Genomic DNA, 23,021 nt, shown 5'->3' on the forward strand with positions numbered 1-23,021 from the left:
GACTTGTACTGAATTTATTGTTATAATCATATTGTTGAAAGTAGGAAGATGAGCCGCTATAAGCTCGTAATTTCAACTTAAACTTAATATATACAAAATAACAAACAAATTAATTACATTAAATCCAGCTACGAATTATAAGAACTAGAAGAAAAAGCACCTTCTTATTCTGCCACTTTAATACTGCACTTTTAAAGCACAGATGGCACAGTATAAAAATATCAGAACTGTAAAAAGTTTACATTGAATTAGCTAACTTGATCTGATATTTTACACTGTCGAATTATTCTAGTTTTACAAATAAAATTATCTTATTCTAATATACATATTATGTATCCATACATGTGAGGAAAATATTTCTTGTATTAAAAACTGTAAATTGGTGCATAATAATAAATAATCAAATTGGTTTGCTCGTAATAAATTATCGGCGCTGTTCTAGAAAATAATAAACCCTGTTTTCATGGGTCTTTTAAAATAATATTCTCTTCCAGTACTAAAATGAAAACAAACTCCATCACAGTATGTTTTAAAAATTTACTTTACTCGTCAATGTTGTTGTATCCCATGTAACACGATTGAAGAATCCATGGTGTTGTCTTTTGTGAGTGAGATATGAAGACTCCATTATAGAATCTGACATTTAAATACTTAACATATAACTGAAACCTACTTAGTTGCACTTGCAGGAACTCTGTCAGTGAATAAATTTACACTTGATCAAATCTACGATTCTAGCTGGACTTGATATTGGGGCAACCCTCATCAATAAAATAAAAATCCACTTCAACAAAATAGAAGTATGGTTAGGTACTTCTTCAACAAAATATCCACTAACAGTATTACAGTCACTGAATTTACATATAGTTCTCTGAGCATCATCATCTGAATTTCGGGTGCACTAGAATTATATGCATTTTATCGTTGTTGTGTTGTCGGCTGTGGCGATTGACGGGCTTGAGGAGTCCCGTTGTTGTTATTGCTAGCCGGGCTATTTCCGTTACCCGTCGACAATTTCGAAAATGCTAGCAGGGTGTCGGGGAAATTCGGAGGCGTCGCTGGCGTGTTGCACGGCGTCATCACCTAAAACAAAAATTACAAAATCAAGACATTCACAAATGGAAAACAAGAATAGTATAATAAAATAGTTATAAGTGGATATTGAAGTCTTTAAAACACGCGCGATTTTTCGAGCACGACGGCGTAGCCGGTTTTGAAAAAACCTACGGCATTCATTTTGCAATATGTAATCACAAGAATACAGAGAAACCGAATATAATTGTAATATCATCTAAGGAAATTGAATTAATAGAGAAAACAAATTTTCTGGGAATATGCATTGACCATAAGTTAAGCTGGACTTATCATATAGATAATTTATTAAAAAAAATAAACTCAGTACATTTTACAATACGCGTTTTAAAAAAATACATTAACATTGAACAACTAAGAATAATATACTTCGCAAATTTTCAATTATTATTAAGCTACGGTATAACATTTTGGGGGCAAAGTGGAAAGATGTCAAAAGTATTTGTTGCTCAAAAACAAGTCATGAGAACTATGTTTAACTTAAAATATAATGAAACTTGTAGGAACATCTTTAAAGCAATAACTTTTTGACAGTAACTGGTTTATACATATATAGATTACTTTTATTTTTCTTTAAACAGAATCTACTATTTAATGTCACTAACGACCCCATAAGTACGACACTCGCAAAGTAGACTTAGAGAATACAAGACACAAACTCACGCTGACGGAAAAAAAATCTCATTATGCAGGAATAAAACTACAATAGTTTACCTGTGCATCTACGCACACCTTGCAATTTAAATTTATTTAAAAAGAAAATATTTGACTACATTTTAGATCTCGAACCATATACTTTAAATGAATTCTATAATAGACAGGTTTTTGACTTATGTCTTAAAATTATTTTTATGTTATTGTTATTTCTGTGTATAATACTGACGTTTTTCGTATCAATTTTGTTACTACATCTGTGTAAATTGATAGAAATAAATTATTATTATTAAACAGAACAAGTATTTTAAATACCAGTTATCCACGAATAGAAACAGTGTTCTTTTGATAACATTATTACTAGGTACGTATTGAATACTCTGTATAATCAAAAATATAAGTAATGTTTACAAAATGTCAAAAGGCTAACTTTACTAATAACTGAGCTACAGAAGACGGGACCTGCGCTGGACCAGTTTGTATTTTAATTAATTATTCAAACAATGCAGCTTTGACCGTTTTAAATAAAAATCTACCTTTGATCTTTTACAGGTAACTCGTTTTGCATAAGAATGTAACAACTATGCAAACATTTTTATATTGAAAACGCTACACTTCTAGTGAAAAAAAAAGTTCCCAATCAATTTCTTTTACTTAAAATGCCTTCATATACAGGGTAATGTTTTTAAAACAGCAGGCCATATAATTAAAAAAATAATTATGTGACGTTTAATGTAGTATAAGCTGATGCATTTAAGATTTTTCTAAAGGTCATAGTAGTTATTTAGGAGTATATTCAACTTTCTTATTATAAATTATTTTCATAATTTGGAAGACATCGGTTTGTGTAATATGTTCCAATTTTAGTAAAAATTGTTATCTAAAAAAGTATAAGGTGTGCCAAAAAATGAATGATTTTCATCTAGCCACCATGTAAAAACAGAAATGACAGGCATTTGGACATCGAATACCGGGTGTATCAAAAATACGTGGAACAAATAACATACCATACAGAAATGTGTACCCGCCTATGGGTACAAAAACAAAAGTATCGAACTATTTTTGTTGTATTAGAAACGGACAATTTGAACAATTAAAAAAAAACAAAGAAAATTGTTTTTAAGAATACAAACTAATTGTTAAACACTGACCGGCCCGTTTTCACAAAAGAAAGGAGGAAAACAGTGAAAATAATAAATAAGAATTTTGCAAAATGTTATAAAGAAAAATAGTTGTACTTGATGAGTTTTCTTACGTAGTAAAATTTTCACAAGTATGTCTGATACACCCTGTATATTACCATTCTTCCCCAAACTATAATTACAATTATAATAATTGGATTATAATTAAAATACTTATTAAGTCTTCAATTTGGAATAAGCTTCGATAATAAAAGTGTTTTCTTGCACTTGTTAGTTTCCAAATTACGAAAAAAAAAAGGTTCTGTTAAAATAAGAAAGTTGAATAAAGCCAAATATACACCGTAAATAAAAAATAGTATATCGCCTGCCGTTTTTTAAAAACCATCCAGTAGAAATATATTAACAAATGTTTTGGTACACGTAAAGAACAAAATTTTCAAATAAAAAATGTCAACAAAAACCCATTTATAACACATTTTATAACACAAAATAAAAACAATAAACTCTCAATAGTTGCAATTTGTTAAAAGTTAACAAACGTGAATGGGCCAAAGAAATTGGCTCAATTTGGTCACGTGATCAGTGTATCACGCATTTAATTGCGGATTAATTTAATGACGCATTTATAAACTGGCTTTATTTGTATTTAAACATTAGAAGTAACACAGGATGACATAAGACAATTTCTGAGTGATTTTTTTTGTCAGCTGTTCCTTATTTCAAAAGTATGCGCATTTTCTTTGTATCACAACTGATTTCTCTGCAAATTCAGAGAATGATTATGATAAATTTTCTAAGATAAAAGCAATTTTTTCATAAAACTAAGTCTAGGAGTAATTTTTAAAAATTGCATCGATAATATGAAACATACATGCCGACAAAATTGTAATAATTGTTTAAAAAAGTTGTTAACATTCTGTCTGTTATTTAAAAAATAAAATTAGGTTCTTGAACATCTTGTACACCGATATCTAATTTAGTTATAAAGTACTAATTAGTAAAAAAATAACCACAATATGTTAAACATTAAAAATAATGTCGACCTGTGTAGGTATTGAATAATTTCCAAGAAATTTGAAATTGCTGTACACAAAAATAATTAGATTTTAATTATTAATTGACTTTCCCATCAACATTGATTAAATGAAACTATTGCACAATCAAAAACAATTGCTGTTACGGTTTTAAATTGTTTGTTCGAAAACAAATCAACAGAATCTATTGAATAATAAGAAAATGAAAGTTGAAAGTACATTGAAACTTTTATAGTTACTGTTCCACCTTCCATTGGGTTTTACCAACTTATACGTATTATTACAAAGTATCCACCCACATTAAGTAATATTTTTTTACATTTCTAGTACAGATTTAATCACGAATCCTTATTTTATCGGTTGAAAAGAATACAGAACTAAAGCAGTAAACATTTACACATAATTTGTTTAATTAATAATATAAAAACTCGCTTTATCAGTGAACTGTTTTTTGTTTTCCCGCTGCATCAGCTAAAAGTATATTATGATATGAGTTTTATAAGACACATTCTGTCGCACACACGAATTTTTAATAAAGTAAGTGTGACAAAATGTTTGCAAAGTAAATAATTTAAATAGACAAACGATTAGACCTGATGGTGTTTCTTGGTACATTCACAAAAACCTTTAAGTCAACATTCACAGCCGGCTGTGAATATTGTCAAATATGTATAAAATACCAAAAGTGCTTATAGTCTGCCCTATAATTGTTTATCATTTGAATTTAACTTTAAATAATTAAGACATTTAACAAATGTTATTTATGAATTTATTTATAAATGTGTCAAACTTTTCAAACATTGTGATTAAGAACAATTTTTATAAACGTCATTATCAAAATTGTAAATTTTAGTTTTTATTTGATTACGTAATAGAATTGAATTTTCATTCAACTAATTTTTATCTGTTTGAAATTTTGACTTTCTTTTTGCTGTTTCAAAACTATGTAAACGCCAACGTCGCATTTTATCAAATTATTTTTTTTAATGAGATTAATAAAAATGTAAAACAGTTAGTAATGATTATTAAAACTCATTAAAACTATAAATTAGGTAATTAGCTATTAATTTTATAAAGTGCATAAATAATTTATATAACAACTAATTTTGAGAGAAACTGCGACGTTGGCGTTTACATAGTCTGGAAACAGCTAATAAGAACAACTACAAATTTTTGTCTTTTTTATTTTTAATTTATTTGTTTCCACCATTTAAAATTTAGTACAATTTTTTTAGTTGGTTTATTGATCGTATAATTTTTTATGCGATGAACGTCCAACTGTGGTTGTCGGAAGCTTTTTTGTCGGTCGGCCATTTTGTCGGTGAGCTATTTTGTCGGAGCTATTTTGTCGCTGGCTCATTTGTCGGGTGACGAAACGAGATATCATACAGTATTTTTTCTACTTCGCACTTTTTGCACCAAAAAAAATAATTTCGAAATTCAGGAAATTTTGTGGCAGTTGACAACATTTGCGCGCAGACAGTGAAATGAAATTAATAATTTGGACCGTCATTAGTTTATTCGTACAAATGTATTCTAAAAGTGTCGAAAACGTTTTGCAATGTACCTATCCCTTAACAAATACGGGCTTTTCTGGGAAATACGTGGAATTTGAAAATTGGCCGAAGGATAATGAGATCTCAAATTACTTACTTGCACTGGCTTTTGAAATTATGTTTGTACATTACTCGAAAGGTGTTCGAAAGGGCCACATATCAGGGCTGGTACAAAAGCCTCCAAAGGTTCGTATTTGATTAATTTGATTAAATTATGCACTTGAAACAGGTGCCGATTGACACTGGCAGTTCTCTCAAATAATTTTCAAAAAATAAAATAATAATAATTTATTTCTATCAATTTATACAGATGTAGTAACAAAATTGATACGAAAAACGTCAGTATTATACACAGAAATAACAATAACATAAAAATAATTTTAAGACATAAGTCAAAAAACCTGTCTATTATAGAATTCATTTAAAGTATATGGTTCGAGATCCAAAATGTAGTCAAATATTTTCTTTTTAAATAAATTTAAATTACAAGGTGTGCGTAGATGCACAGGTAAACTATTGTATAGTTTTATTCCTGCATAATAACAATTTTTTTCCGTCAGCGTGAGTTTGTGTCTTGGATACTCTAAGTCTACTTTGCGAGTGTTGTACTTATGGTCGTTAGTGACATTAAAAAGTTTAAAGAATTCTGTTTAAAGAAAAATAAAAGTAATCTATATATTTATAAACCAGTTACTGTCAAAAAGTTATTGCTTTTAAAGATGTTCCTACAAGTTTCATTATATTTTAAGTTAAACATAGTTCTCATGACTTGTTTTTGAGCAACAAATACTTTTGATATCTTTCCACTTTGCCCCCAAAATATTATACCGTAGCTTAGTAATGATTGAAAATTTGCGAAGTATATTATTCTTAGTTGTTCAATGTTAATGTATTTTTTTAAAACACGTATTGTAAAATGTTACTGAGTTTAATTTTTTTAATAAATTATCTATATAGATATAGATAGTCCAGCTTAACTTATGGTCAATGCATATTCCCAGAAAATTTGTTTTCTTTATTAACTCAATTTCTTTAGATGATATTACAATTTTATTCGGTTTCTCTGTATTCTTGTGATTACATTTTGCAAAATGAATACCGTAGGTTTTTTCAAAATTTAACACTAATTTATTTTCTTTAGACCAGTTTATTATCTTATTCATGCATATCTTTGCATCTTTCATTGTATCTGCCATATTTTCACCCCAAATTAATATATTTGTGTCTTCAGCAAAGTTAACTGCACTATTGTTGTCTGAGGCTGTTAAAATGTTTAATAGGTCGTTTATATAAATTACAAAAAATAAAAGCCCTAGTATACTACCTTGAGATACACCTTGTTTAATTAGAAGTTTATTTGATGTATATACAGTACTGTTTTTTGTTATTGTGACCTGCTGATACCTATTATTAAGATAAGATGTGATCAACTTTAACATAATTTAACATAAAAACTAGGTTGTCAACATTATCCAACTAAATTACCCTGGTTTTTAGTGTAATTATTATAGCACTCCGTTGGATATTACCTCGGTACGAAACCGAAGTAGAAAAAATTATTTTCAATGACCTCAGAAGGTAACATTAATAATAATTTATTAAAAAAAAAAAAACAAACAAACAACAAAAAATCGATGAAGTAGGGTGCAAATTTTCATAACTCGAAAACTAAAAATAATTTCGAAAAATTATATTTTTTAAAGTGACATTTTTAACCGACTTGATCATTGTCCTTATTGTAAAGTAAACAGTTTCCGCAAAAAACGCTTGAACTAATATTTTAGCCCCACCCTGTATAAACAATGGACACCTTGCATAATACCGGGTGATCAGGACTACTTGTTAAAGTTCAGCAACCTGTCCGAAAGCATTTACTTCTTTCTTATTCAGCTGTTCGTCCCACTGCAACCGGATGTGCTTTCGATCAGATATTCGAGGTAAGAGGATTGTTTTAAAAATGCTCGTGTTTGAAAACAAAAAACATCTAAATTGACTGGCTGTCAGGGACAAATGCTGCTATAGTTAGCGGCATTCCAACGGCCTGGACGGCGGCCAGCCGTCCCTTGACCGAATTACCAACAGTTGCAGTTGACTCTTGCAAAAGTCTAAACAGAACCGAGAAGCATTTCCTCGGAATCTTGTTTATAGAGAGTCAAATGTCAAACGATGATTGTGCCCGCAAACGTAGGTGGAGTGGGAAATTATTGACTTTTACGAAAATAATCCACCGACATTGATTAGGCAAGGTCGCCTCACAAGTATCACTCTCTTTGTGTAATATTTATGTGCTAACAATAGCTAATGTACAAGACAGAAAATAGAAAATCTGGATCGATGTAAAGGCATCAAGAAGTTTCCGTGTTGTATCGGAATATAAATCACAATTTCCAGGTCATGATTCCTCACACAAGTCATCGACCTTAGCAATTAAATCAAACTGGATGTTATTAAGAAATTGTAATTAAGAATTTTTCCAGAAAATAAAAACTACTTACTTGGCCAAAATGTGCGGAAGCACCTGGCGGACAGGTAGGTAAAGCTGCATCTTGAAAAAATATACTTAGTGCTGTCTGAAACAAAAAATTTTAAAATAATCTCTCATAATAATTAATTACAATCAACTTAAGTCATAAATTTTGTTATTTAGTTTTGAAACAATAAAATTATATTACAACCCAGGTGTGTACACATTTTGGTCATTCACCCGTGTCAGAAGCAAGAGGGTATTATTTAAAACCTGTCAAACTTTTTATCAGCATCAATCATATGCGCTACAATGGGCTTCTGATAAGACAAAGTTGTAACCTACTTGTGCTATTAATACAACCTGTGATGACTATTAATATAAAATGTGAATATTATTATAATTAATTTAAATAACAGGATTTTAAACACGTCTAGTAATCCCTTGTTTACTGTAAGAATAAAAGGATGAACTTTGTGTTCGTTATCTGAACTAATCAAATATTATTCACAAATGTACTTGTTTTTAATAAAACATTCATACAAAGATAGGTATGTCAGCCTAAATATTGATTGCAGGATTCAACTCAAAAACAATGCACTAAATAGAAATACAGTGGACACCTCTTCACAACAGACATTTTTGTAGGAACATAACAAAACCTATAATAAAATTTTCATCTCCCATTAGTGGACACATCTCCACAACGGACAATTTAAAATTCCGTTGTTGAGAGGTTTTACTGTAGTGAAAAAAGCAGAAATTATTGTATAAATATTACTTGCTGAGTAATGATTATTCCACAATAAAGAAAGTGTATGATTAATTATATTTTCAATAACAATGACAAACCATTCACAAATTACTAAACAAGTAACCTGACAAACTTCAATTCCAGAAAAAATCATTGAAAAATTCACAAATTCAAATGTATACTAAATACTCCACTTTTATTACAGAAAGGTTGAAGGTATTTCATTTACAAATTGGAAAAACATTCCATGAAAAAAGTAAAAAATTTAAAACAGGTAAGAATAATGTTTGAAGAAAAATTTTCAAAAAAAATTGAGACCGACTTATAAACATAACAGATCACAATAACTTATTTTCGACCTTAATTGGAAACTTTCCGCCCTATCAAAGGGAAATTTAAGTAATCTAATGTGAAATTGTCTGTTGATTCCACACATTTTTGTTTTATGATTCGTAGTTTTGAAGATATTAGACAAAATACCGTCGATTTCATTTACCATTTTAGCAAAACTTAAAACAGAAATAGAATTTATCTAAAACGACTTGTAACACTTTTTACTAGTTAATTATCATCCTCTGAGCATAATTTTGAGGAAATCGAATCAAAATAATCCGAATAAAACAACTTGGTCACAATTTTTATTTACTGATTAGTTAATAAAAAAACATCAAGGTCAAAAATACCCAAAAACCTATGTCAAAAATATGCCCATCTGACATAAAATTATCTGAGGATTTCAAATCTGTCCTTGGTTTTGTTATAGGATTCTTAGTTTTGGAGATACTAGATAAAATATAAACGATTTCATTTTTCCATTCCACCAAAAATAAAAAAAGTAAAAATTAATCTAAAACGACTGATGGCGCTTTTTACTAGCTAATTAGCTATATCCGAGGCAAAATTTTGTGACAACCGCGTTTAAATTGGGCAAATAATTCGAATAAAACAACTTGGTCAAAATTTTTATTTACTCATCTGCCAATTAAAAAATCGCCAAAATTACAATAACCAAAAATTTACGTCAAAAGTAAGTCCACCTGACGTAAAATTATCTGAGAAGTCCAAATCTATTTTTATTTTCGTAAAAAGATTCGTAGTTTTGGAGATATTATACGAAATACCATCGATTTAATTTTTCCATTCCACCAACAATTAGTTAGTTAATTATCTAGTTAATTATCTTTCGCTGAGCATAATTTTATGGCAATCGAGTCAAAATGGTGGAAATAATCCGAATAAAACAACTTAGTCAAAAATTTTATTTATTCATCTGTTAATAAAAAATTTATCGAAATCACAATAACCAAAAATATATGTCAAAAATATGCCCATCTAACGTAAAATCGTCTAAGAATTCAAAATCTGTCCTCATTTTTGTAAAAGGATTCGTAGTTTTGGAAATATTAAATGATATAACGTCGATATCACTTTCCCATTCCACCAAAAATTAAAAAACAAAGTAAAATCGATCCAAAATGACTTGTAACACTTTTTACTAGCTAATTATCTATCTCTGAGTAAAATTCTGTGACAATCGAATCAAAATTGTACAAATAATCCGAATAAAACAACTTAGTCAAAATTTTTATTTAGTGATCTGTCAACAAAAAAATCATCAAGGTGACAATAACCAAAAATTTATATTAAAAATATGGCCATTTGACGTAAAATTGCCCGGGATTACAAATCTGTCCTCATTTTTCTTATATGATTGAAGATATAGACAAAATACCATCGATTCCATTTTTCTCTTCCACCAAAAATTAGAAAATACAGCAAAATTGATCTAAAATCACTTGTTACACTTTTGCTAGTTTATTATTTATCTCTGAACCAAATTGTGTGGCAATCGAGTCAAAATGGTGGAAATAATCCGAATAAAACAACTTAGTCAAAAATTTTATTTATTCATCTGTTAATAAAAAATGTATCGAGATCACAATAACCAAAAATATATGTCAAAAATATGCCCATCTAACGTAAAATCGTCTAAGAATTCAAAATCTGTCCTCATTTTTGTAAAAGGATTCGTAGTTTTGGAAATATTAAATGATATAACGTCGATATCACTTTCCCATTCCACCAAAAATTAAAAAACAAAGTAAAATTGATCCAAAACGACTTGTAACACTTTTTACTAGCTAATTATCTATCTCTGAGTAAAATTCTGTGACAATCGAATCAAAATTGTACAAATAATCCGAATAAAACAACTTAGTCAAAATTTTTATTTAGTGATCTGTCAACAAAAAAATCATCAAGGTGACAATAACCAAAAATTTATATTAAAAATATGGCCATTTGACGTAAAATTGCCCGGGGATTACAAATCTGTCCTCATTTTTCTTATATGATTGAAGATATAGACAAAATACCATCGATTCCATTTTTCTCTTCCACCAAAAATTAGAAAATACAGTAAAATTGATCTAAAATCACTTGTTACACTTTTTGCTAGTTTATTATTTATCTCTGAACCAAATTGTGTGGCAATCGAGTCAAAATGGTGGAAATAATCCGAATAAAACAACTTAGTCAAAAATTTTATTTATTCATCTGTTAATAAAAAATTTATCGAGATCACAATAACCAAAAATATATGTCAAAAATACGCCCATCTAACGTAAAATCGTCTAAGAATTCAAAATCTGTCCTCATTTTTGTAAAAGGATTCGTAATTTTGGAAATATTAAATGATATAACGTCGATATCACTTTCTCATTCCACCAAAAATTAAAAAACAAAGTAAAATTGATCCAAAACGACTTGTAACACTTTTTACTAGCTAATTATCTATCTCTGAGTAAAATTCTGTGACAATCGAATCAAAATTGTACAAATAATCCGAATAAAACAACTTAGTCAAAATTTTTATTTAGTGATCTGTCAACAAAAAAATCATCAAGGTGACAATAACCAAAAATTTATATTAAAAATATGGCCATTTGACGTAAAATTCTGTCCTCATTTTTCTTATATGATTGAAGATATAGACAAAATACCATCGATTCCATTTTTCTCTTCCACCAAAAATTAGAAAATACAGTAAAATTGATCTAAAATCACTTGTTACACTTTTTGCTAGTTTATTATTTATCTCTGAACCAAATTTTTTGGCAATCGAGTCAAAATTGGGCAAATAAACCGAATAAAACAATTTGTAATTTTTTTATTTACTGATCTATCAACGTCACAATAAATAAAAATTTAAGTCAGCAATATGCCCATGTGACGTAAAATTGTCGAGGATTCCAAATCTTTCCTCATTTTTCTTATAAGATTCGAAGTTTTGAAAATATAAACAAAATACCAACGATATCATTTTTCTATTCCACCAAAAATTAAAAAAAAGTAAAAACCAATGTAAAACGGCTGGTAGCGCTTTTTACTAGCTAATTATCTATCCTTGAGTAAAATTCTGTGACAATCTAATCACAATTGTGCAAATAATCTGAGTAGAACAACTTGGTCAAAATTTTTATTTAGTGATCTGTCAACAAAAAAATCATCAAGGTGACAATAACCAAAAATTTATATAAAAAATCTGACGTAAAATTGCCCGGGGATTACAAATCTGTCCTCATTTTCTTATAAAATTCGAAGTTTTGAATATATAGACAAAATACCATCGATTCCATTTTCTCTTCCACCAAAAATTAGACAACAACACTTGTCACACTTTTTGCTAGTTTATTATTTATCTCTGAACCAAATTTTTTGGCAATCGAGTCAAAATTGTGCAAATAAACCGAATAAAACAATTTGGTAATTTTTTATTTACTGATCTATAAACGTCACAATAAATAAAAATTTAAGTCAGCAATATGCTCATGTGACGTAAAATTGTCTGAGGATTCCAAATCTTTCCTCATTTTTCTTATAAGATTCGTAGTTTTGGGGATATAGACGAAATACCAACAACCAATCCAGCAAAAATTTAAAAAAAAGTAAAATTGATCTAAAACTACTTGTGGTATTTTTTACCACTTAATTATCTATCTCTGAGCATAATTTTGTAACAATTTTGTGCAAATAATACGAATAAAACAAGTTGGTCAAAATTTTTATTTACTCATCTGTCAATAAAACAAATACCAAGACCACAATAACCAACAGTTATTTCAAAACCTATTTTAACTATTTTAATAATACCACAGTTTTAAAGATTTGTAATAAAACTGCAATAATTAAAAAAAACATAACTTTCTTTGTTATAACCATTTATCGTAAAAATAAAAATTCTATTGACAATTTAAAGTATATTGTAAAAACGACTTTCTTCCACGATTATTTTAATAATGTTTACCCAACAAAGACACTCGTTCCTTCGTCGCTCGTTTTCTTGTAACAACAGAAAATTATTGTCAAGACAATGCTTTTTTCATTTAATCGCAATCGTCTTTCAAGCGAACATTTGTTTAAAATAAAAAAAAATGCACGACCTTGTACGCACGGATTTATCCTCATGTAAGCAGCAGTGATTAACTCGCTAACAACGGTTTTTCTCAATCGCAACCAATTTAAGAAAAAGCAGACCGTTAAAATTTAATCCTCGTAAAATGCATGAAATGAGAAGAATATCAATATTTGATGCAAATTCTAAACAAAAAGGTTTTTACGTAAAGCCGAATTATCAGATAAAGATATGAGAAACATCGTACATTTAATAATAATAAAATAAAACGTGCCACCAAAAATAGTGGTGATATGATAACATGTATACATAATTGTGGTATCAAAATTTATCTTAATATACAAGATAACAAAAAAGCATTAACCTTGAACGACAAAGACCTTATCACTTGCAACAAAATACAAATTGCTCAAATACGTTAATTAATAAAAAATATTTACTGTTTAGACTTTCTCTTTATTTCTGATAAACGAGAAACCAGGTCTTTTTTCCAATACTTTCCATTATTGCTAACAAAAATCAAAAACTAAACACATGGAAAAATTCAGCAATAAATTGGGAGTATTGCGTTTCACATATAAAGTATATTGATAAGTTGATAACCCATCTTACACAAAATAACTAAATCAATTACAAAACCTACTTAAGCAATACACATAGTACCCCCTAGTTTTTTGCAAATGTTACAATAAAATTCCGAAAAATTACATCCGGCTAGTCACTTTTAAAAAATATGAAAAACAAAAATATAGATAACTTGTGACTCACTGATAAAAAATATTATCTCATGTCATTCATGTGGACAATCATTTCAAATAGACTCTAGGTCTAGATGCACATTTTATCTCCTACTTCCAAAATTATCCTAATTTTTTTATTAAATCATTGTTGTCTCCAAACCATCTCCATACAAATAAAGTACAACATAAAAAAATTGTAAATGCAGGTTTATTGATTCGAAATGAGTTTAACAAACACAGAACCGTTCCCAATTTTTCCATAAAAAACGTAACGGAATAATACATGCGTCATTCGTTAATGGGATACGTCAGCTGTCCCGTTGTTTCTCAAAATTAGCAAAATTGGCACTCATTTCAATTCGTCTCATGAAACGATTCAGTCCGGCATGCGTTGCAATTCTTACTCGTTTTTAAACTCGTGTCTAAAATTTACAACATCAAGATTTATTGCTCCTTGCGAGGTTATTGATATTATTCTAACCTTTGATTTTTTGCAACTGTGACTCAGATTGGCCAGATGAATCTATAATAAATAATTATAAAATATAATTCACACAAATTATTCTACGTTTAAATATCAAACAATTCACATTAGATTTGCATAAAATAAATACAAAAAACCGCAGACTGGCAAACCCAAAATACATAGTTTGTTTATGCCAAACAATCACGTGATCAGTCAATCATAATGTCAAATTTCAATAACGTGAGTACCTGATTGTCACCAATTTTTATTTTCTCGTTATTGGAACATTATTTTTCGAGATAGACGATAATAGTCATCGAAGTTCAAGTAGCAGTCTGATGGCCTTTATTTTAATAGTACACGTTACCCAAATAATGGAAATGTTGGAAGTGGACGATACAATAATTTATAGTAGTTTTATCAAAAATTATCTGGAAGTATAGTGTTATAGTAAGTGTTTATAATTTTGTTTAGTGGAATAATCGCTGGTCTACTTTTTCTATTTACCAAGTAATAAATAACTAGTGAGTGTCCGAAACATTATTAGTATAAATTGATTAGATCATTCTAATTTATTGTAAAACTTTTTCACTTTGTGAAAATCATCACAAACCTGTATAATAATTTTTATTTTACCCTTATGAATTGTAGTAAGTGTAGTAATAACCATTACTTGTCTGCAGATACATTTTGCTCGCATGTACTTTATTGCCGTTTCAAACTTTCTACACTGATGTCACTGTCTATTATTGTTATTTATAGTGATTGCTTTAGTTTCATTTCTTTTCTTGTTTTTTACTATCACTCCAATGAAATTAAATTTGCATACCATGTAACTAGTTAACACAATATGAATAACAATACCTAATAATAAATAATAAAATAAATGAAATTAAAATGACTTATAAGCCATATACGTATATCTACTTCAGCAGTGTAAAAGGTTATAGTTTATGTTTAAATGTTTAAGTCTTTTACAAGACTTCCGTTTACATCACATAAAAGAGCATTTTAATCTCTTATATGTTGCCTAGTTTAATAATAAGCGAATAATATCGAAAATATTCTCCAAAATTAATTTTTTAAATGTTGTAATTTTTATATTAATCCAAATAGATTAATATAAACTACAAAGCGATTCAAAAATCTCGGACCATCTCTGAAAATTTTATTATAGTTATTATTATTATTATTATATTTATTATATTATTATTATACAATTATAGTTATACCAACCTGACAAAAATAAAACCAAACTCAACTCAACTTTCTAGATAACAGTTTCTAACATTTTATTTTAAAATCTACAAATTGCATTTCATTTGTGATTTCAGTTATTTTAAGCTGACAAGCAGATGTCTATGCAAATGACAAATGATTATCAAGGAACTATAAATACCAACCACGTAAATTCTACAAGAAATAAAAATGATCACATAACTTATTATCCTATTAAAGACCCTATTTCTTCCTAATGTGGTCGCTTGAAGCGAGCAAGTGATGTAATCGAATAATTTCTCTTTTTCACTCTCAGTGGGTAATTCATTTGCATACTAATAAGTTCTTGGTGATATTTATCACCTAAATCGATAAAGTGTTGGCAACAATCACGATAAACCAAATACACACACCAGAAAAGTCTAGGGATATTAGTAATTTTTTGAAATAATAATGTAATTAATGACATTTTTGGCATTTTTTTTAAACGAATTGTGATTTATTGGCATAAATTTCGAACGTTCTATGAAAATGACTTTGTTTGCCATTGTTCCAATAAAAAAAACAAAAGAAATGTTGTTTGTAACTTGATCTAGTGTGGCGTTAAAAATAAACAAAAATAAAATAATATTTTTGGTAAATAATGTAAGAACGTCATACAAGACCAAGTTATAAGCAACAGTTTTTATTTTTTTAATTTTTTTTTAATTGTAACAACGGCAAACAACATCATTCGTTTAAAAAAAATGCCTAAAATTTCACTTTTCTACCTCCGTTACAAAACGTAGCATATTTTTCATTAATGTCTGTTCATGAAGTATATGATTCTTGAACGATTACAAAGCGTGAAAAAACGTGGTGTAACGTGTCATTTTTTTAACGCATAAATTAATATTTTTGCAAAGTACTAGTACTACAAAATAGAACTAAAGAAACCGGGGACCAGTATTTGAAAGGAATTTTTTCAAAATTTATCCCCAGGATAAATTGTAAAATCCGTCCTTAATTATTTGATTTCTATGAAATTTCTGAAAAGTACCAATTTTCATCTACTCAGGCAACCAGTAGAACTAAATTTTTTATATGCTAATGTTCGTTTCTTCTTGAAAGAAGCGGCAAACTTTTAATACCTACAACGATCCTACATTCATTTATAGACAGATTGTATAAAGAAAAAAATCAAATAGAAAAACCTGCACTTACTTCCTTTCTGCAATAAACTGTATTTTGTCTAGTGATTTATTTATTTTTTGTTCTCATATGGACAGTTTTTGAAAATTAAAAAAATTAAAATGAACGAAGTTATAACCAACAAATTCGAAAGTTCTTTCAATATTCGTTATAAAATATAAAATATGTCTATAAAATTGCTTGTACTGACTGACTGACCTATCAACGTATAGCCTAAACGGCTAAGTATATAAACCTGAAATTTTCACAATAGGTAGCTTTTACAAAGTAAGCATGTACTAAGAGAAGATTTTTAGAAAATCACCCCCTAAGAGAGTTAAATGAGGTGTTAAAATTTGAATAAACATCCGTCATTTTTAGAGCTATACTCTTGAAATAGACGTGTTTTAAAATTTTCGAACAAAATCAACCCCTAAGAGGGTTTAAATGGCGTAATAAAAATTCTTAACTTTTGAATTTACATTAATTAAAGTTGGTATTTGGGCTTTCAGTAAAAAGTAAAAAAACACTGTTTTACTCGTAGTTGGAAATACTAACCCCAAGGGAGTTGGAACTTGTATGCAATTGGTACTTGAGCTTTCGGTTAAAGATGAAAAACTTGTGTTTAAGAACATTTAGAATTTCAACCCCTAAGGAGGTTAAATATAAAAATACGTCATTTTTTAACTTATATTTATGAAAATTGGTATTTGGGCGATCGGTAAACAAATAAAGAAACACGTGTTTCATGATTTTTTTTTTGAAATTCCACCCCCAAAGAGTTAAATATTAAAATCCGTCATTTTTTGAAAAATGAAAAATTAAGAAACAAATATTATATTATTTTTAGAAATTCCATCCCCAAAGAGGGTTAACCATAAAAAATGGTTATTATTTTGAAGCTGTATTCATAAAAAATGGTATTTGATCTTTCGATTAAAAATGAAACAAGACGAGTTTCTGGATTTTGGAAGTTTCACCCCCAAGAGGGTTGAATGTAAAAATCTGTGATTTTCGAAGTTATAACCAAGAAAATATTTGAGCGTTTGTCTAAAAATAAAAAAACAATAAAAAAAACGCGTGTTTCAGGTTTGTGGAAAATTCCACTCCAAGAGGTTTAAACATCGTTGAAGTTATACATATAAAAAGTTCTTTATTGTTGAAGTTATACATATCAATCAATATCTTAGACAGTCGGTTAAAAAAGAACCACCCCCAAATGCAGTCAAATAAAAAAAAATGTGTTTCAGGATTTTTGAAAATTACATCCACAAGGGAATGAGTTTGTTTGCAGTTATAAAAACAAGCAAAATTTACTCGGGTTCGCACTGGGCCACGGTTTTAAATTTCACAATAAATTGTATTGGGAGAGTTGGGACACTGAATGTCAATTTTCGAAATTGACACGTCCGTTAGAATGTGTAAAAAAACAAATTGAGATAGAAATCAGTGGTGTTACACTTAAAATTTGGCGAAAAGTCAAATAAATTTGTCAAAAAATGTTTCCATTTTTCGTCGACTAACTGCGTTTAGAAATGGTTTAGATTGGCAGTCGTCGTCAATTCACTGTTTTTTTATATAAACTCCAAATTTTAAAAGAGATTTCTTTTAAGTACAAGAAATTTACGTCTAAACTCTTCATCATAAACATTTTTCCCTTAACTTTAAGAAATGGTAATCATCGATGAAAGCGAGAGAAATTGAATCTTTCCTGCCAAGTTTTACGTTTATTATTAACAAGCATTTAGAACAGTGGATTGTCTAAATAATGTTATGTACAAAATCTATGAGATTTTGGGAATTTGTCTATGCATTTACAAAATACATAGGTACTTGAACCCAAAATTGGGTCTAATTTTTAGAAAAGTTGAACCTGTCGCTGCTTGGCCGCCTTTAGCATCTACGTGAACTTTAGATTCTGTTTCAAATTGTAGTTCATTTTTTTAAATAATCAACTGTCAGTGTCAAAATTCTTTTAAAGACCAGACTTTTTCACCCTAAAGGTTCATGCCCAACTACTTTTGAAACTGGCTGTATTCTGTACTTGACATTTTGACCACCAGATTTGACATTTTTGAAAATTGTACCTTAGTATTAATCGTTAATTCGTTAGTCTAAAGGTGGTCTAAAATAACTAGATGAGTTATTTATGTAGGTGTAGGTGTTTTAAACTGGAGACAACTTGAAAAATTTGGAAATTGTATTTTCCAGGTAAAAAATTACACCAACCTTAATTCAAAAAAATTACTTTTTATGATAATGCCAACCTGACGGCTCTTGGACAGTAGATTATAAAAAAAACTCGACTTTATAAAGTTATTAGAATGCACGATTTTGTTACGTTTTTCACACGAAAAGACCGTCAACATAATTTTTTGGGAAATTTAAAAAGACGACGGGAAATATGAAGGGTTCTTGATGACCAACCAATTTTTGGGACGAGATGTTTAACTAAAAATTGTGACTGAAAGAAAAGCCTTTTTAATAAAGGAACTCTACTGCTAGTTAGAGTTCCTTTATTGGGAATATAGGAACTCTAGTTAGAATGAAGCTAAAGTAATTTCTAACTTACTACATTATTATGTTATGAATTCATTCATAAGTAATTTTTGTTTTAGACTTAACGTAATTTTTGCTAGAAGAAGATAAAAAAGGTACTTTTTAGTTTTTCATCTTTTATTGCAGATAAAATGCTAGCAACATGGCAAGGTCGGGAACTTTTTTCAACATTGTTCAGCAGATGGAGCTGTTCTACAAATTTTTGACTATTTTTCAAATTTACGTCATAATGACACATCATATTAAATTCTGTGGTCTAAAGCTGTTTACGGTGTTTACGACTATCTACGAACCTGTGCCAGGAATTATATTAGTTAATGAATCACAAGTATGGTCTTTAAAGGGAAATTGATTTATTTAGCAGTAAAATGGTTTCACTACAATAATCTCTTAAGTAGAGACATAAATAAATTCATATCGGAGGCCCGAAAACAACTGTGAACGCATTATAAGGTGATTGATGTCTGTACAAACGGTAGTTGCACTTGAGTTTTCGAAAGTGTTAGAATACAGCAACGCCAAAAACAACCAGGTAATTATATCGCTTAACACCATAGTCAAAATGATTTTGAACTATGTACTATTTGCAGTTGTGTAGAAAAAGCATCAATCCATCGAGTAATCTTTGTAATCAAACCCATATGGATGTAGGAACCAGCCTTGTTTCAATAATTTTAACTGAAATTCCGCATAACATAAGAAATGACAGTAATTAATAAAATTATTAATATTTTTAATCAAAACTACAGATGAGAAGTATAATACACAATTAGCAAAATCAGTCTTTTAATTAATTACAGTTGGGTGTGAGTCTCTTAGGTATGTAAGTGTGTGAACTTGTCTTTGGGAGCCACTTTTTGCAAAAATTTTACATACACAAGTACCACTGAAAACACAACCATCACAAAATATCAGTTTGATGTGCCCGTCACTCAGTTAAAGACCGGTAATAGTATCACTATCTTCCCTTTTTCAGTAAATTGAATCTTATCTGCCAAAATGCTACTGTCACTGTAATCAAATATGAAGCATTTTTGAAGTTCAAAATGTGATCGGTAATAAGGATACCTTTAAATCAAATTCAAAAAGCGCTATCTAATGGCCATTGTATGAAATGGTTCCCGACCTCGTCAGTTCGTTCCAGTTTAAAACAAATGAAGGGAGTTGGAGCACCATACCTTTTAACACCACCATGTGGATAAGGTATATATTTCTATCCTTTTTTATTAAAATTTTTGTTAGTAACTTATGTCAGAGGTTTATGTCGAAAATAATTTCAAGGTTATAATTTTTGTCAAATGCATAAAATGACATAATTTTACGTCAAATTTAATCAGGGACGTAGAAAACGTAGAAATTTTGGGATTACTATTTAAGAAAAGAAAATAATTGAATACCTATCAATATTATTGTTCACATTTCTGAAATTTTTCAATATTTATTTTAATATTAAATACATTACTTAAAACATACTTCAATGCTAAAAATGCTTTTCTTTCAATCACAATTTTTAGTTAAACATCTCGTCCCAAAAATTGGTCATCAAGAACCCTTCATATTTCCCGTCGTCTTTTTAAATTTTCTAAAAAATGATATTGAAGATGATCTCGTATGAAAAACGTAACAACATCGTGAATTCCCAATAACTTTATAATTTGAAACAGTAGCTAAAGTTCACGTAGATGGCGGCCAAGCAGTAACAGGTTCAACTTTCCTAAAAATTAGAACCAATTTTGGGTTCAAGTACCAACGTATTTTGTAAATGCATAGACAAATTCCCAAAATCTCATAAATTTTGTACATAACATTATTTCGACAATCCACTTTTCCAAATGCTTGTTAATAATGAACGTAAAACTTGGCAGGAAAGGTTCAGTTTCTCTCTCTTTCATCGATGATTACCATTTCTTAAAATTAAGGAAAAAATGTTTGTGATGAAGAATTTAGACGTCAAATTCTTGTACTTACAAAGAAATCTCTTTTAAAATTTGGAGTTTATATAAAAAAAATAGTGAATTGACGACGACTGCCAGTCTAAACCATTTCTAAACGCAGTTAGTCGACGAAAAATGGAAACATTTTTTGACAAATTTATTTGACTTTTCGCTAAATTTCAAGTGTAACACCACTGATTTCTATCCCAATTTGTTTTTTATACATTCCAACCGACGTATATGAAACAAAATTTCGAAAATTGACATTCAGTGTCCCAACTCTCCCAATATAGGAACTCTACTGCTAGAAGTTATAACCGTGGTTATGACGTGGTTATAACCTCGTTTCATTGTAATTGGCAAAACTGTGTCAAACTGTAAGAAAACCGAAACACCAGTTGGTGCCGAACCGTAAGTACTTTACAAAGACAGTTGAAACCCCAAAATCAAGCAAAAAGTGCGGCCCTCAACCGTCATGACATGCGGACTCGAGTACGAATGATAAATATTATGGTCACGTGGTCGTGTTGTGACGAGTATCCGACGACGGCGTACACCTCCCGAAAGGGGCGAGCGGAAGGCGTTCGGGGGCAAGGAAACGGAAGCTCGGGGAAAGGAAGCAGCGCTAACACCGTGACCTTGGGGCCCTTGACCAAATCGCGTCGATAAAATGTCGCCGAGGATTCGATCGGCGGGGCCGAAGGGGCGGCCCGGCCGCCATGTTACGCTATGTTGTTTGTTTACAAAACGCCTGCCATTTACCTCGAATTGCCAATGGGCCGACTGGAGGATCTGTTTGGCCTGTTCGCGGGCGCAGCCCGCCGCCAGCACGAACTGGTTGATCATCACCTGCTCTCGCAACGGAGTATCCATTTTATTAAACGGCAATCACCACAAAATCGCACAAATATGCGAACACTCCACACCACAGACAGTTGTTTTCAAAACTACTCTCAGAACACTCGCTTTCTCACTCGCTGCCTGATGGTCTCGCTCGCTCTCTGTTTTCCTGCGATGGGAAATGTTGTAATCATGAATGACGTCAGTTGTACGAGTGACAGGATGGGGAAAAGTCGAACGTGGAGGGGGAAGGACAATAACAATACGGGGAAATTCAAACGCCGGTGGAAAAAAACAACAAAATGGACACACATTAGTGTCAACAATGTGCTTAGTAATGGGAGATTCTAGTAAATAATGACTAATTAGAATTGCGAGCGTCATACGTTTTAGACTCCGAGAAAAAAATTGAATTTTTGTTTTTTCTCTTTAATTAACTGAAGGGGCTTACATTTCGACAAAAATGTGACCGATCTTCGAAATAATAATCAAAATACCTTGCCCTTTCTTTTATTTTTTTTTGTTGCTGTTATGCAACCAACATTACAAAATATGTTGGGATTTACTGTTGCCAACTGCGCCACTTTTATTTCCTCAAACGAGATTGGTAAAATCACTAAATTTTCCACGTTTAAAGAATAATTTTCCAAAAGTAAAAAGCAAAGATCTGATTTATTTATTTTTATAACAAAAAAAAAAACGAAATAGCATAAGTTTACGAGACTTGTTCGTGGCGTATTTGAGTTTTTTTGAAGTGAAATAAACTACAGATGGAGAGTTTCTGTATAAGAAAAAAATTCTGCGTTAAACTAAATCCTAGCGACACACTTTGAGCTAAGAAAACCCACCAGAAACTCGCAATTTGTGCACCATTTCATTCAAGGAATGCAAATGAGCTATTGCAAATTTCTACTATGAACTGAAATGGGATATAAAAAAATGCATTTTCATTAAATTGCACTAAACAAAGCAGTTTTTCCTATT

General features: G+C 29.9%; 1 protein-coding gene and 2 long non-coding RNA genes across 3 annotated transcripts; all 3 read right to left on the bottom strand.

Annotated features, from left to right (window-relative positions):
* LOC660138 (UBA-like domain-containing protein 2-A) lies at positions 1–22,246 on the bottom strand. Its single transcript, XM_966398.5, has 3 exons — positions 21,960–22,246; positions 7,974–8,048; positions 1–1,083 (listed from the first exon to the last, which is right to left on the bottom strand). Exons 1-3 carry the CDS (start codon positions 22,068–22,070, stop codon positions 919–921), a joined length of 351 nt encoding a protein of 116 aa, XP_971491.1. The 5' UTR covers positions 22,071–22,246; the 3' UTR covers positions 1–918.
* Positions 14,042–15,280, bottom strand: LOC135266662 (uncharacterized). The gene is made up of 2 exons (XR_010334785.1): positions 14,332–15,280; positions 14,042–14,272 (listed from the first exon to the last, which is right to left on the bottom strand). It is a non-coding gene; the product is annotated as an uncharacterized LOC135266662 (long non-coding RNA).
* Positions 19,473–21,945, bottom strand: LOC135265624 (uncharacterized). Its single transcript, XR_010333354.1, has 2 exons — positions 21,232–21,945; positions 19,473–21,170 (listed from the first exon to the last, which is right to left on the bottom strand). It is a non-coding gene; the product is annotated as an uncharacterized LOC135265624 (long non-coding RNA).
* Positions 22,247–23,021: the final 775 nt, after the last annotated feature.

Source organism: Tribolium castaneum, chromosome 1, assembly GCF_031307605.1.
Source record: "Tribolium castaneum strain GA2 chromosome 1, icTriCast1.1, whole genome shotgun sequence".
In the NCBI taxonomy this organism is placed as follows: domain Eukaryota; kingdom Metazoa; phylum Arthropoda; class Insecta; order Coleoptera; family Tenebrionidae; genus Tribolium; species Tribolium castaneum.